This window comes from Falco rusticolus, chromosome 12, assembly GCF_015220075.1.
Source record: "Falco rusticolus isolate bFalRus1 chromosome 12, bFalRus1.pri, whole genome shotgun sequence".
In the NCBI taxonomy this organism is placed as follows: domain Eukaryota; kingdom Metazoa; phylum Chordata; class Aves; order Falconiformes; family Falconidae; genus Falco; species Falco rusticolus.
Window position 1 is genome coordinate 27,520,299 of NC_051198.1, and position 13,613 is coordinate 27,533,911.

General features: G+C 49.0%; 1 protein-coding gene across 2 annotated transcripts; it reads left to right on the forward strand.

Moving 5' to 3' along the window:
- The first annotated feature begins 4,397 nt into the window (after positions 1-4,397).
- Positions 4,398-11,015, forward strand: LOC119156305 (histone H3.3A). Of its 2 annotated transcripts, none has more exons than XM_037405933.1 (4): positions 4,398-4,537; positions 5,976-6,130; positions 7,572-7,725; positions 10,379-11,015. In XM_037405933.1, the coding sequence occupies exons 2-4, from the start codon at positions 6,003-6,005 to the stop codon at positions 10,505-10,507; spliced, it is 411 nt and encodes a 136-aa protein (XP_037261830.1). In that variant the 5' UTR covers positions 4,398-4,537; positions 5,976-6,002; the 3' UTR covers positions 10,508-11,015. The 2 variants fall into 2 exon arrangements, with proteins under 2 accessions (XP_037261830.1, XP_037261831.1); XM_037405934.1 differs by lacking the exon at positions 4,398-4,537 and adding an exon at positions 4,862-4,879.
- The last annotated feature ends 2,598 nt before the right edge of the window (positions 11,016-13,613 follow it).

A 13,613-nucleotide genomic window follows, 5' to 3' on the forward strand; every position in this document is an offset into this window, starting at 1 on the left:
AAACAAATAATAATAAAAAGCCATTTACACAGAGACAAAATTATTGTGAATTGTTTTGTGGTTTTAAACAACTTATACTTTCCTTCCTAAGTGCCAGTGATTCCTACCCCTGGTAACTTCCTAGTAAAATCACTGGAAATAGTGTATTTTCATCTTTTATGTAGATGATTATTTAGGAATACATTTAAATCTGCACCAAAATATACTGTTAATACAAAGTTAAGGTTACAAATTCTTTCATTCTGCCAAAAATCATCTTAAAAGGAAGACAGTTTAAAAACTTGGAAGCATTTTGTATTGCTATTTTTCTTCAACTTCCAGGAGAATTTGTAACTGTAAAGCAGCCACAGCCAGAAACTGGGTGGCCGGTTAGCCAGGACTGGACTTTTAAGGATGGAATTGGAATTGGCTAGGAAAGGCTGTCTGGCCTGGGAGCTGCAGAAGGAACCACAGCTATGGGGCTGGGACTGGCTAAAAAATTAGGGGAAGGTGGGAACGGTTTGGTGTAAAAATCAAGAGGGTGGAAAGATAGGGATAGGAACAAAGAGAAAGGGAAGAAAAATCAAATTGCCGGAGCAAATACATTGGATCAAGGAGGGTGTGTAGGGAATATGAAATTGTAAAATGGCTGGCAGGCTGGGAGCTGGGACAGGGAATAGGAGTGAGGATGCAGAGCTTGAGTCTGAAGGGAGGTTGGATGAGTGAGAGAAGAGGGATGGATCTCAAGAACAGGAAGGGAGAATTGGGCCTGGAAGGAGATATGTGGAAGTAGGAGTCAAGTGAGCATTGTACATAAAGCCAGTCTTCTATACTCCTTCCCTCACTGAATATCCAAGTAGCTTTTTGCATAAAATGAGTAACAACCCCAGCTTCCCCTGGGTAATAGAAGGGGACCTTGGGACCTTTCTTTGTTGAGCTGAAACTAGACTAAGTCGTTTGGATTTTTAGTTTGTGCTTTTGGGGCAGGATAGGAAGGAAATACTTCTTTGATCAGAGAGCATTTAGGGTTTGGGGACAAACTGTGAATCTCTCTTGTAGTGGAAAACCTTTTCCAAACATTTCTGAAAGATACCTGCAACATTGCTTAAAAACAATCATATGTGCTAGACTCGCTTATTCTCCTTTGTCCGGATAACCTCAGAAAAGTCACACTTAATCTGCTCTGCTGTCTTTTATTCTGGGGTTTGTAATCTGTGCTGTTGCAAAGGGAAGCAGCTGCTGCAGTTGTTTCTAGATCTGCGTGCAGTCTGTGATGTTACTGGGGTTGATCTGTTAGCTCTTGGGCCCACCGAGCAAGTGCCTTACACTGGCATTTGAACCTGACTAGCCACTATTTGGAGGACTTGAGCTTGAAGGCTTAGCTCTAAGCAACAAATTTTTTTTCCCAGTAACAATTTTGAAACTATTTTCAGCTTGATACAGTGAGTTGCAACTAATCCAGTCTGATAGGAAAAATGGCTGCCTTCCTCTGCCCAGAGTCTCCTGGGCAAGATAAGAGGGAGAGTTTCCCAACAAGATGAAGGTGAGAGTATTTTGGAAAATGTATGCTACCTGGGCAGCCGAACTGTGTATGAGCTGTGGAAATCTGCCTCTCTTTGCTGAGCGAGGGCTACGTACTTTCTCTGAAAGGTGCTAAAAACATCTTGGACAACTTCTGATTCGAATGTTCCTTCTTTCTATCCATTATCATTTGAGCCGTCTTTGGCTCTGATCCAGACCAGCTGTTTTCCATCCTAATCTTATTTCCCATAGCAGTCTGGACATGCTCGCAGCAGCGGTGGTTACGCCGGGTGAGGATGAGGTACTGCAGTCGTCCTTGGCGTGTTATTGTTGATTAAACCGGTGGAATCTCATTAGGTTAGATCTCTTCGTGGCCACTTACAAACACTGAAGGGTGGAAGATCCCTGTGGTCTGCAGAGATAAAGGCCTTTGGAAAGGAGGAGCCAACCCTTATCAGCGCTGCCAGGGAAAGAAGAACGTCTGGAGGCTTTTTAAGTCTTGGGCCAGCTCTTCCTTCAGCGTCCTGTTGGCACACAAATAGCATTGGTGGTAAAGCTTCGAGGGCTGCCCCAGGGTCGTAGCTGTTCCCGTCGTCCTGGAAAAGCAGGATTTTAATGGCGTTAATCAGCCAGGGCGAAACGAGGGTGCGAAAGTTGGTAACACTGGAGTCGGTTTTCCGTAGCTGGGCTTGGGTGGGTTTCAGCGAGGGCCGTTCAGCACGCCTCCGTCCTGCCTGTGGTGTTTCTTAAGCGTTTAGATGGGTCCGAACTACCAGCGGTAGGGCAGGCAGCGGCGGGGGGCCTGGAGGGGACAGACGGGCAGCAGGGTCCCCCCTGGCCCAGCGGAAAAGGCTCGGGCTGGCAGCGGGCCGGGCAGCCGCGCCGGGCTCCCCGCGGGGGAAGGGGCAGCGAGCGGGGCCGGGACAGCCCCTCTCGCCCCGCCCCTCGCCCCGCCCCCTCCGCGACGTCATGGAATTCCAGGGCGCTCCCGCCAATGGCGGCGCCGGGCGCCGGGCCAGCGGCAGGGGGCGCCGCGCCAGTGGGGCGCGATCGGGTGCCGCCCGCGCGTGTCGGCGGCCGCCCCGCCGCCTCCGGGTCGCCGCGGTGACCCCAGCGCTCCGTCCCGCCTTGCCTGGGTCCCGCCGGGAGCGGCGCCTGGCTGCGGGAGGGGGGCGTGGGGGGTAAGCGCGGAGCGGGGAGAGCACGGCTGCTTCCGCTTGGCGTCCCGGCGCGTTCGGAGTTAAAGCTAACAGGGATAATTATGAATTATTAATCTCTGGGCAGCTGCCTGCAGCTGGGAAATAGCTTTTAACTTTTCCAGCTGCTCATTATGGGATGCGTGTGTTATGTTGGGAATTGATGCCGATTTCGGTGCCCAGCGTTTGGAGTTCACAGAGTATTTGCAAATCCTCTGTTGTATAATACTGTGCAGCTTTGAGTTCCCTTTCTGGCTGTCCAGTAAGGTGCTGTTCTCTCATAAAACGCTACCAATAGATAGATGGCTCCACTAATTCTTCTGTAAGTATAACAAAAATCCTCTGCAGTTTCTTTTTCCTGACAGTCACCTCTCATAAACTCACTGTAGTGCCAGAGGTATATGTCTACAGTAGTCTGTGTGGTGCAGCCCGTTGTATTTGTTTGAGGACCAAAGCTGCCTATATCTAATTTAGCAGGGTGTTCTGCTCGTGACAACACTCCTTCCCTCATCAGGTTTGATTAGCCCCAAGTGAATTGCTCTGCTCACACAGCTAAACTACTGCTGCTGGAGGTAGCTTGGATGTCTCCGCACAGAACTGCATTACATCATCATCCATAATAAAGGTTTTGCAAATCAAGTACAGCTCCTTCTTATACCTAAATGGCAGACAAGATGGTGGCACCAGTTTGTGTGAGTACAGAATTAGGCTCTGTAGTGGAAATATGGTTAAGAAAATTGCAAGTGACTGTTCAGTCAGAGTAGAGGTTACTTCCCCATAGGGCTTTTTGTTTCTGGTGTTAAAAAATGAAGTAAGAGTGAATCCTCCCATTAAACAACATGGCAGCTGATACAACTGGACGGGATCCATTGGCGATGACAGTGCTAAACTTGTTATAGTCGCTTTTCTAATAGCTGCACTGCAAACTTGAAATAGTTTGACAGCACTGATAGAGTGAACGAGACTCCTCTTTGCCCCCAAGCATCGGGTTTTCCTTGTGAACCATTGTGCCTGCAGTTGTTTCCAAGTCAGAAGTACCCCGGTGGTCCCCTCTTGATGCTCAGCTCTCATTTCGCAGAGTGAGGAATATGGCACTTCCACGGCAGACCCCTGCCGGGCTGGCTCCGACGGGCCTGCTGCCAGCGAGAATTTTGGCGTTGCTTCTACGTAAACAAAACCCAAACCCCAACCCCCCAAGCCCCCCCGAACCAGTAAGAGGGACTCAGGGGGTCGCCGCCGAGGCCCCTTGTGCTTTGGTGGGGGTGAGAGGTAGGCCCAGCTTGCTCTGCAGCGCTAGCCCACCCGCCAGCCGGGTGCCGGCAGGCCCCTGCCCCTCTCCCCTGGGGTGGGTTCGCCGTGCCCCCGCCGCGCCTGCCGCCCACCCTGTGGGTACGGGGGAGTGGGGGTGCCGGCCGCGGGGGGCTGCGGGGCCGGGGGGTTGCGATGCCGCCCAACCCGCTCCGCGCCCGCTGGCCCCGCCGTGGCCTCGCGCGCCCCCGCCGGGAGGGGGAGGGGGGGGGAATCCCCCTCGCGCGCGCGGCGTGCCTTTTGTGTTTGTACACACGGCGCAGAGGGAGGGGGCGGGGCGGCGGGCGGGGCCGCGCCTTCCCTCCATTGTGCTCCATTGGTGGGGGGGCGGGCCCGGGGCGGGCGGGGGCGGGGCCGAGCGGCGGGCCGGCCCTCCCCGGGCAGCCATCTTTCAATTGTGCTCCGAGCCGCCGCCGCCAGCAGCAGCAGCAGCAGCAGCGGCAGCAGCAGCGCCGGCTCCTCCTCGCGCCCGCCCGCCCGCCGTCCTCCCGCCCTCCCTCCCGCACGGCAGCCGCGCTCGCCCAGCGGACGGGGTAAGTCTGGCGCCGCGCCCGCCGCCCCCCGCGTCCCGCCGCCCCCCGGCCGTACCCCGCCGCCCTTCCCCGACCCTCCCCACAAACTTTTGGGGGGCTCGGGAGGCGGCGGTGCTTCGCGTCCCCCTTCGCCGCGCCGCCTTCCCGGCGCAGCCGGAGCGGCTCCCTCCGCCGGCACCCCCGGCTCCGCTTCGCGCGGTCGTTGCCCCCCTCTGCTCCCCTCGCCCCCGCTCCAGACCCCCCCCAGCTGCCTCCCCAGCCCCTTAGCTGCCTCCTCAGCCCGACATCCCCCGGATCGGGGCTGGGAAGCGGCCGCAAAGAGGAGCCGCTCGCCAGCCCAGGGTAACTCTCCTGCCTTCCTTCCCCTGCTCCCCACAGTTGTTGCTCAGCTTCACCATCTTGTCTCTTTTCTCTGGTCACCGACCATATTTTTTTTTCCTATTGCATAAAAAACAATAAAAAGGGAAAGAAATTCGCCGAAGGAACGACCCAAACCCAACGCAATTTTTTGGTTTTCGAGTGCAAACTTTTCCGCTGCCTCCCCCTTCGTTTGCACCCACATGGTTTGGAGTTCCTTGCGATTTTTTCGGCGTTATTTTTCGCAATTTATTTTTTCCTCCTTTGCAAAAGGACTAGAGCTGCATTTCGTGATTGTTTCCATTTTGTTCTGGGTCTGGGAGATGAGTTTGCCTGTGAGAGGCGCTTGGGAGCGAGGCGGCTTTGGGGGAAGCAGTTCCACAGAAAGAGAAAGACGGCACCCAAAAAAACACCCCCCTCTAAAAAAAAAAAAAAGTTTGTTGCTTTCTCGCACTTTATCCGGGCTCTCCTTTTTGCACGATAAAGGCCGCTTTGCCTGCGGCTGCCGGCGGGTCGGGGAGCGCCGGCGGGCGGCGGCGAGGGCTGGGCAGGCGGGCGGCGGGGGCTGCCTTCCCGCTTCCCCCGCTCCGCAGGTCCCGAGGGGGTCCCCGCCGGGCGGCAGCGGCGCGGGGGGTGCCAGCCCCCCGACGTTTGCCGGCCGGGGTTTGCAAACACTTGGCAGGTGACTGGCGGCCGGGGGGGGGCAGCCAGCTCTCGGCGCTTGCCGGCGGGAGGTTGCTCTCTCGCAGCCGCCGCGCTATTGAATTCGTGGGCAAAAAAACCCATCACCCCCCACTCCCCAAACCCTGTATTTTTTAATATTCCGCGACCGGCTGAAGGTTTAATTCCTATTTATTTATTTATTTGCGCGTTTCCCCTTTCGTTGGTGGTTGGGAGGCGTTCGGCGGCCGCGGGGTGGGGGGGGGGCGGACGGACACACGACACAGCTGGCCCCATGGGTCGGGGCGGCTCGCGCGGGGCAGGGGCCGCCCGCTGGGGGCAGGTGCCGGCGGGGGGTGTGCGCTGAGCGGGGCGGCCGCCCCCCCCCCCCCCCCCCCCCGTCTCTTCCGCCCTCCGGCAGGTGTAAGGCAGCGACGTCGGCAGGAGCATGGCCCGTACCAAGCAAACCGCCCGCAAGTCCACCGGCGGCAAGGCGCCCCGCAAGCAGCTCGCCACCAAAGCCGCCCGCAAGAGCGCGCCCTCTACTGGCGGGGTGAAGAAGCCGCACCGTTACCGGTACGCAGCGCCGCGCAGAGGCGGCACCGGGCCGATACCGGCCGCATCACACCCCCCCCCCGCCACCCCCCCAACCTCCCTCCCCCGCGGGGCCGGGGCGGGGCGCCGAAGGGGTTTCTCCCCGCCGCCGGCGCGCTGCGCTCCTCCACTCCCCGGGGCCGCCCGCCGGCACCGCTCCGCCGCGGTGGGGCCCCCGCCTGCCGCGAAAACACAACACCCAGCACCGGCATCGACCCTGTGGCTACCATTAGCCCCGTTCTGGGCATTTTGGTACCGGTGCTTAAAAAAATCAACACTCCCACTACGGTGAACGCGGCTCTACGATTTTTATATTTTTTTAGTATTATTGTTTTGACTTCTGGTTATTGAAATGCTGCAGCAGGGCTGTGCCGCCGCGAAGTTTATTCTTAGCGGCATTATTTACTTACAGGGTTCGATCGGTCCCCGGCGCTGACGGCAGCGTAGGGGAGGTGACCGGCCGCGAGAGGGCGCGACGTGCCCAGGGATGCGCGGGGCCGGCCCGTTGCGCTGCGCTGCGCTCCGCCGTGGGGCAGGCAGCATCCCGGCTGGCCGGGGCAACCGGGCTTTTTGGCAGCCCTCTGATAAGGAGGCTTTCCAGTCCTTGCTGGGTGCAGAATAGCCGCAGTTGTGCTTCAGCTTGAAGGATGTTCCTGGGCTAGGCGTACCCATTCCCTGCGGGGGGGAAAGGGGGATGGGAAGGAGAAGCGGGTTTGGAATAGGCAACTTAATATAAAAGTCTCTTGCTGTAGGTATGAGGTGGAATTAATCGACTGGGAGAAAGGTAATAAAGCTGGAGTTAGAAAATACAAAGTTTCCACGGAAATAAATGTGTTAATTTCATGGATGGACTTAGTGTCTGCAAAAGTATGTTGTTAATCTGAATTTGATTCTGACCCCAAAACCAACACAAGGAAATACACTAGGCACTTTGTCCTGGTAATGTAGCACAAAATATAAATTTTGCTGGTTCTGTGAATGTTGACGGTAGGGAAGAAGCAGCAGATTCCCCTTAAAATCATGCTTGCTGTCAGGCTGATTGCTCTGAGGATCCTGTGGTACAGCTGGACCAGCTCACTTGTGGCAGGGTTGCGGTTCCCCACATCTGCACCGAGATGTGTCGGTGTCCGCTGGCTAATGTGTGCTGTCCACATCTGCTCTGGGTGAAGGCAGGGCCTCGTGTGTCTGCCCGAGGGATCCCTGCTGAGGCCAGTGGGAGGTTGTACGGAGCAATGGTGGGAAAACAAGTGACCCTAAGCCAGGGAAACTGGTTTGGTATTGTAAATGCTGGGATTTTTCTGGTGGAAACAGAATGTATGTGGTGCTTGGCTTAGCTGAGCTGGTGAACCAGTATTTTTAAGGTGATGTAGAATTTATTTGCCATACTAATTATTTTTTTAATATTATCATTTCATTTCGAAAGGCCGGGTACCGTGGCTCTCCGTGAAATCAGGCGCTACCAAAAGTCTACCGAACTTTTGATCCGCAAACTTCCTTTCCAGCGTCTGGTGCGTGAAATTGCTCAGGACTTCAAAACAGATCTGCGCTTCCAGAGCGCTGCCATCGGTGCTTTGCAGGTGAGGTTCCTGCGGCGGGGCCCTGGGGGAAGGTGCCCGGGTCGGTTGGTGGGGGTCGCAGCCAGGTGCCCCCAAAACCTGGAGATGGAAGGTAGGGGAGGGCCCCGCCTCCCCCCCCCCCATTGGCCAGGCTGTTTCTAGGGTTAGCCCTAGCTGTGCCTGATTGGTGGGCTGCCGCGGTGGGCGTGGTCCCTCGGGGGGTGGGGCTGATGGGGGGGGATGTGCCCCTCAGCCTTCCCTTGCTCAGTGTGATGCCTTATAGATACCATAGGCTAAAATAACGTAGTGACAGGTCAGCAGCTCTTTACAAAGGTAACAAATGTGGTTTGGGGTGGGGGCCTTTTTTTGGTTTGGTTTTTGTTGGTCTTTTTACTTGATAGTCCCCTCCTCTCAAGTAGTTGCACTTGACAGTGCGGCTTATTAAGACACTTAAGATAAATGTGTTTCCTCTACCTTTGAGCTTTGTTAGAGGCTTTGCTTTTGAAAGCTACGCAGTCTGTGAGGAGAGCGTTACATCAAGCTTGTTCTCACGTGTCCAGATGGAGGTCTTGATATCCTCAAATGCTCGTTAAAGAAAAACCGCTTGATCTAAGCACCGTTAGGGAAATAAGTACTTTTGTATGATGTGGTTTATATTAAATGTTTTTTAAAAAAAGTATTAGTTAAATAACTTACATTTAGAGTATATTGAGCGTGAAATACTGCTCTTTCTGGCCCAAATTCCTGCATCTAAGTTAGGTTAGGTTCCCTCCAAGACTGTGTTCTTATCACAGGAAATCATAATTTCCCTCTCATGATAGAAAGACACTCCCAATTTAAGATGGGTCTTTACTATTCTTTTAGCTGTTCGTCGATTGTTCCAGAACCTATCTGTAATTGTGGAATATCTGATATGCAGGCAAAAATGTTTTTTTTTCTAGTTAATGACTTCCAATTGATAAAGGGCCAAGATGTATGCTGTGAGATCCTATAAACTTGAGCCACATGCTTGGCTTCAAAAGGTGTCTGTGTGCATTTGCAGAGTTGTTGGTTTTCCTTGTAGTTGTTGTTCTGTCTTCACTGCTGTGAGTGAATGTGGTGCTTCTTAAATCCTGAAGGTTTACCTGTGTGTCTTTTTAGGAGGAACTGCTCATTAAAATTTAGTCAGTAGTTAATACCTTTTCAGAAGGCTGGTTTGAATGTTCTTAGTTTTGCATTAAGGAGTAGTTGGTATAGAACTTGTTCACATACTATTCCTAGTGCTTCCTGCTTGCATATTTGCAAAAAAACCCCACCAACCTCCACAAAAAAAACAAACCCAACTTTTAACGCGTTTGGTACCATGTTCATGCCAGCATGGCTTATTCTGGTGAAGTGTCTTTTTAAGTTTTCATGTAGTGATTTAGCAGACTGTTTTGGGGTACCCATGTTCTATTGTATATGAAATGACTCACTACAGTACTCATCTGCTGTAGTAAATGTTTTTCTTTTAGATTAGGTAATTAGTCATAGATTGGATGATCTATGACTTTGAACCTAGTTAAGTTGATTTTTGTGGTTTTTGGTAATTAAATGGTTCACACAAGCTGTTCTCTTGCATGTATTCCAGAAAGGGGGACCTCAACCTTCTTTCTAGAAGTGAGCCCCCTCATTCCTAGCTTCTCACCCCAGCTATGTGCTGTTCCCTGGTCCATGTACTGGTCAGGTACTGATGTGCCAAGATACTTCCTAGGAGATTGTTAGGTGTTAGAATTCTGTGTCAGCCCAAAAATGTGTAAACATTGCTGTGTGCTGTGCTGGGCTCAATAGCGGCTAACTTAATGTGAGCCAGAAGAATAATTAGGTCTGACTGAGCATCTGTCTGACCCGGAATCCTGTCGGCAGTTGTTCAGTGACAGGGAGAACACTGGTCAGGATTGTGGTGTTCCCAGGATAGGGTTGGCCTTTGCGCTCCCAACTGCTGACCCAACGATTCTGACAGATGTGAGATACCTGTGATGGTGGGGGCCTGTGCTGTGTGCCCCAAATAGACAGGAGCTGCTTGGGCAGGAAGGAAGTATAGGAATAGGACAAATGTGTAACAGTAATTCTCTGACTGCTGTCCCCGTTTTGGTGGTTCAGGGAGTTCTTGAGCTAAAGTTGTTCTCTTATTTCTAATAATTCTCAGTATGTTTCTTAACTAATTTTTGACTTTTGAATTAAGCCACCTCTTTGGTATCCTATGGCAAGGAGCTGTGTGCCCAGATTGTGAAGGAATACCTGCTCCTCTTTCCCCTGGCACCTGCCAGTTTCACCTGATGCTCAATAGCTCTTACTGTGGAAGAGGCAGCAGACAAGTCACTCAAATAGTGTAACCCAGCCTTTAAAAAGGGAAGTTCCTAAACAAACTAACCTTTTGATAAGATAACCCCTTATCTTGTGAGTTCCTGTCAGGATATTGGTTCAGTTGTGTTCTGGAGGATGTCTTCACCAAATGCCAGTAGTACGCAACTTTGACATAGAGTATTATTCGATGGTTTATTAAGAAAATATTGAGAATATAAAAATGTTCATGTTTGTGAGTAACTAAGAAGCCTAAACTTAATGTCATGTAACATTTTACTTTAAATTATTAATATTTTTTTGCTAGTGCTCCAGAAGTGAAAGTGTTCTTAACTCTTTTCTTCTACACTAGGAGGCAAGTGAAGCCTACTTGGTTGGCCTGTTTGAAGATACCAACCTGTGTGCTATCCATGCCAAACGTGTCACAATCATGCCAAAAGATATCCAGCTAGCGCGCCGCATACGTGGAGAGCGTGCTTAAACTTCACTATGATGGGTTTGTCATTCTCGAAGCAAAATCTTCTTCCTGTTATTGGTAGTAATGAACGTTAGATATTTTTTCCATGGGGTTAAAAGGTACCTAAGTATATGGTTGCAAATGGAAAAATAGGGGATGGAATTGGGTATTGGCAAGTTTTTTTCCATTTTCATTTGTGTGTGGATTTTTAATATAAACGAGGGGACATAAAATATCAATGTGGTCAAAAAATGTTGCGGTGAACAAGTTTCAAGAATTCAACTTTATAAAAAAAATATAAATAAACCTGTCAAATTTTTCTGGACAATGCCAGCATTTGGATTTTTTTAAACAAGTAAATTTCTTATCAATGGCAACTAAATGGTGTTTGTAGCATTTTTATCATATAGTAGATTCCATCCATTCACTATACTTTTCTAACTGAGTTGTCCTACATGCAAGTACATGTTTTTAATGTTGTCTGTCTTCTGTGCTGTTCCTGTAAGTTTGCTATTAAAATACATTAAATGATGACTGCTTTTAGTCTTGATTTTTAAATACTAATGTGAGTAGTATTTGATTAAAAAATAATCAGCCTTCCCTTCCCTTTTTCTCTTCAATATGTGGCCTAAATACTTAAGGCACATCTAGGAAACACTGGGGGTTACTACCTTGGCTGAAGTAGTGTATGTGTGAGTGGCTCTTTGAGAGTGTAAAATTTGTCTGCTCCATATGAAAACAAGTTTGGTGAGTATATTGCTGGATAGAGTCTGGAGGTGGACTGAGCTCTCTACGGTGCTAAGAAAAAACATTTTTGTTGCTGTTTAGATTCCTTAATGCTGAATTTGGAAGCATTTCTGGTTTTCATGGTTTGATAGTATGGTGTAGTGATGGAGTGTAGTGGTTTGGGGGGTGGGGGGTTTTTTTGGTTGGGTTTTTTTTTTTTAACCCTTCTGCACTCTTATCTGGTTTCTCAGTTTATAGGTGTTCCCTTCTTGGTTGACTACCTTTCTGTTGCAGTCACACCCTCTGGCGTGTCTGAGAGCTTAGTTCGATCGGTTTCAGTTTATATACTCCAATGAAAAAGACATTTTTGTACCATTTCTGTTAATTATGACACTTCATAGAAGCAGTACTTGGACAGGAGCACACATTTGAAACTTAGTGGGGTTTTTTGATATATCCCTTCCCCTTCCCACCCAATTGCTGATGAAAGTTCCTGTGAAGAAATTTATTGCTGAAACTGTGTTCTATAAAAACTTGGGTTTCATTTTTCACCTGAAACTTGGTTAAGGATTCTGGTGAACCAGTCTGGAAAAGAATTATGTGGTGTACTTTTTGATAGCTCTTGCAGATAATGGAATGAGTTACGTAGAAGAAATGCGTAGGCAGTGAACAGGTTTCACCTCTGTGAAGACCCCTACAGAGCTTATTTGCTGCTAACTTCTTTCAAGAGGTTCTGAGTGAGCTCTAAACACACGAGTCAATTTGTCTGAAGATTTCCAGAGAGGATTAATAGAGATGTATTATCTGCTTTGGTATCTTGAACAGAGAGCCAGAAATTACAGAATAAATCGCATTATTCATTACTTCACAGCTCTAGTAATGAATGCTGTCTGCCAGGGTTGTGCAGAGTAAAGTCTGTTTGAATGGGGTAGCTTGTCACAGAGAAAACTAATGCTAGACAAAACGTGATCCAGTCCTTTTGATGCCAAGCAGTTAATAGTGATCAACTAAAAATTAAGGAAAACTTGTCTTGGAGCATCCAGAACAACAGCAATCCAGATAAAGGTGAGCAGCTAAGACTTGGCTGATTCAAGATGTCACTTTTGTCTGCTTGATAACATCCCTGTTGAACTTGCTATAAATGCATTTCAATATAATTAACTGCTTGTTTTGTCCTGTACTTCAGAATTCTGTTTCATGCATCAGTCAACGATGCTGCAACCACCTACACAAAAAGGTAATTTCTTACAACATTCTTAACAACAATTCTTACAATAATGTTAAAACAAAAAGGTTTCTCTGGTGGTTTGGGGTTTAGTTTGGTTGGGTTTTTTTGATTTGTGGGTTTGGTTTGGTTTTTTTTATAACCTGGAATTGAAGTGTTGATAAGGAACTTATTTTTTTCTTCCCTAAGTAAATTAGATAAACCAAATCTAGATATTTTGGGACTCAAATGAAATACTGTCTTTCTTGGAAAAGAGAGGATTGGCGTGAGGAATATCCCGGTTTAACTGACAGTGCAGTTAAACTGTTCAAGGCAGAAGAACTCACAATGGAAGATGAAGGGATCAGGAATCTATGCAGTTGACAACATTCAAGTGTGCAGTGCTACATCTGCAGCTTAAGGATAAACTTTGCCTCTTTGAGAGTGTTGTGGTCCTAGAGATGCCATGTGAATCCTGTTAGTGATTAGCTTCCTGTGTTGATACCAAATGTTGTCTGGGTTTTATTCCTCAGGAATCTTAGGGCACCACTTCTCTACTTTTTGAAGTATGATGGATTTTCATTTGTTTTGCTGTTTCCACTGTTTTGCTGAACAAATTACTTAATCTCTACCTTTCTCACCCCCTGGCCTGAGCACACTATCTTTTTGTCTTTACTGTGCAGCAGCATGAAAATAAGAACAATTAAATGATCAGCTTTCATTACGAACCGCTTTTTTAGAATTGTCAGAATAGTCAGGTGTCAGACCAGTTTTGCATGGATCTTCTAGTTGATGCTATTTAATATTAATGGAGGAAGAGGGGTATACAAAGTGACATTGCTTTTTTTTTTATGCTAAGAGTTTAGTTATTTGGGGTTTTTTACATATACATACATATATATATTTCCCACACACCCCCAGCAGATTTTGGAAGCTATCTGTCTTAAGTATTGTTGGCATAACTTACCCAGAGTTGACAGTTCATTTGCACCTGGCAGTCTCTCAAAGACAGGCTCTGCAATACAGAAAGGGGAAAATAAATAAAAAGGCGGAGATTGCTGTTATTACAAAAGCTGTAGAGGAGGAGGAACAAGACCAGTTCCTGTCTAATCAGCTTTTTTCCTTGTGCAATAGCATTCCTACAAAAATGTTTTTTGGGGAAGTAGTGGAGGGGTAGGAGGACTACATAGTACTGGAGAT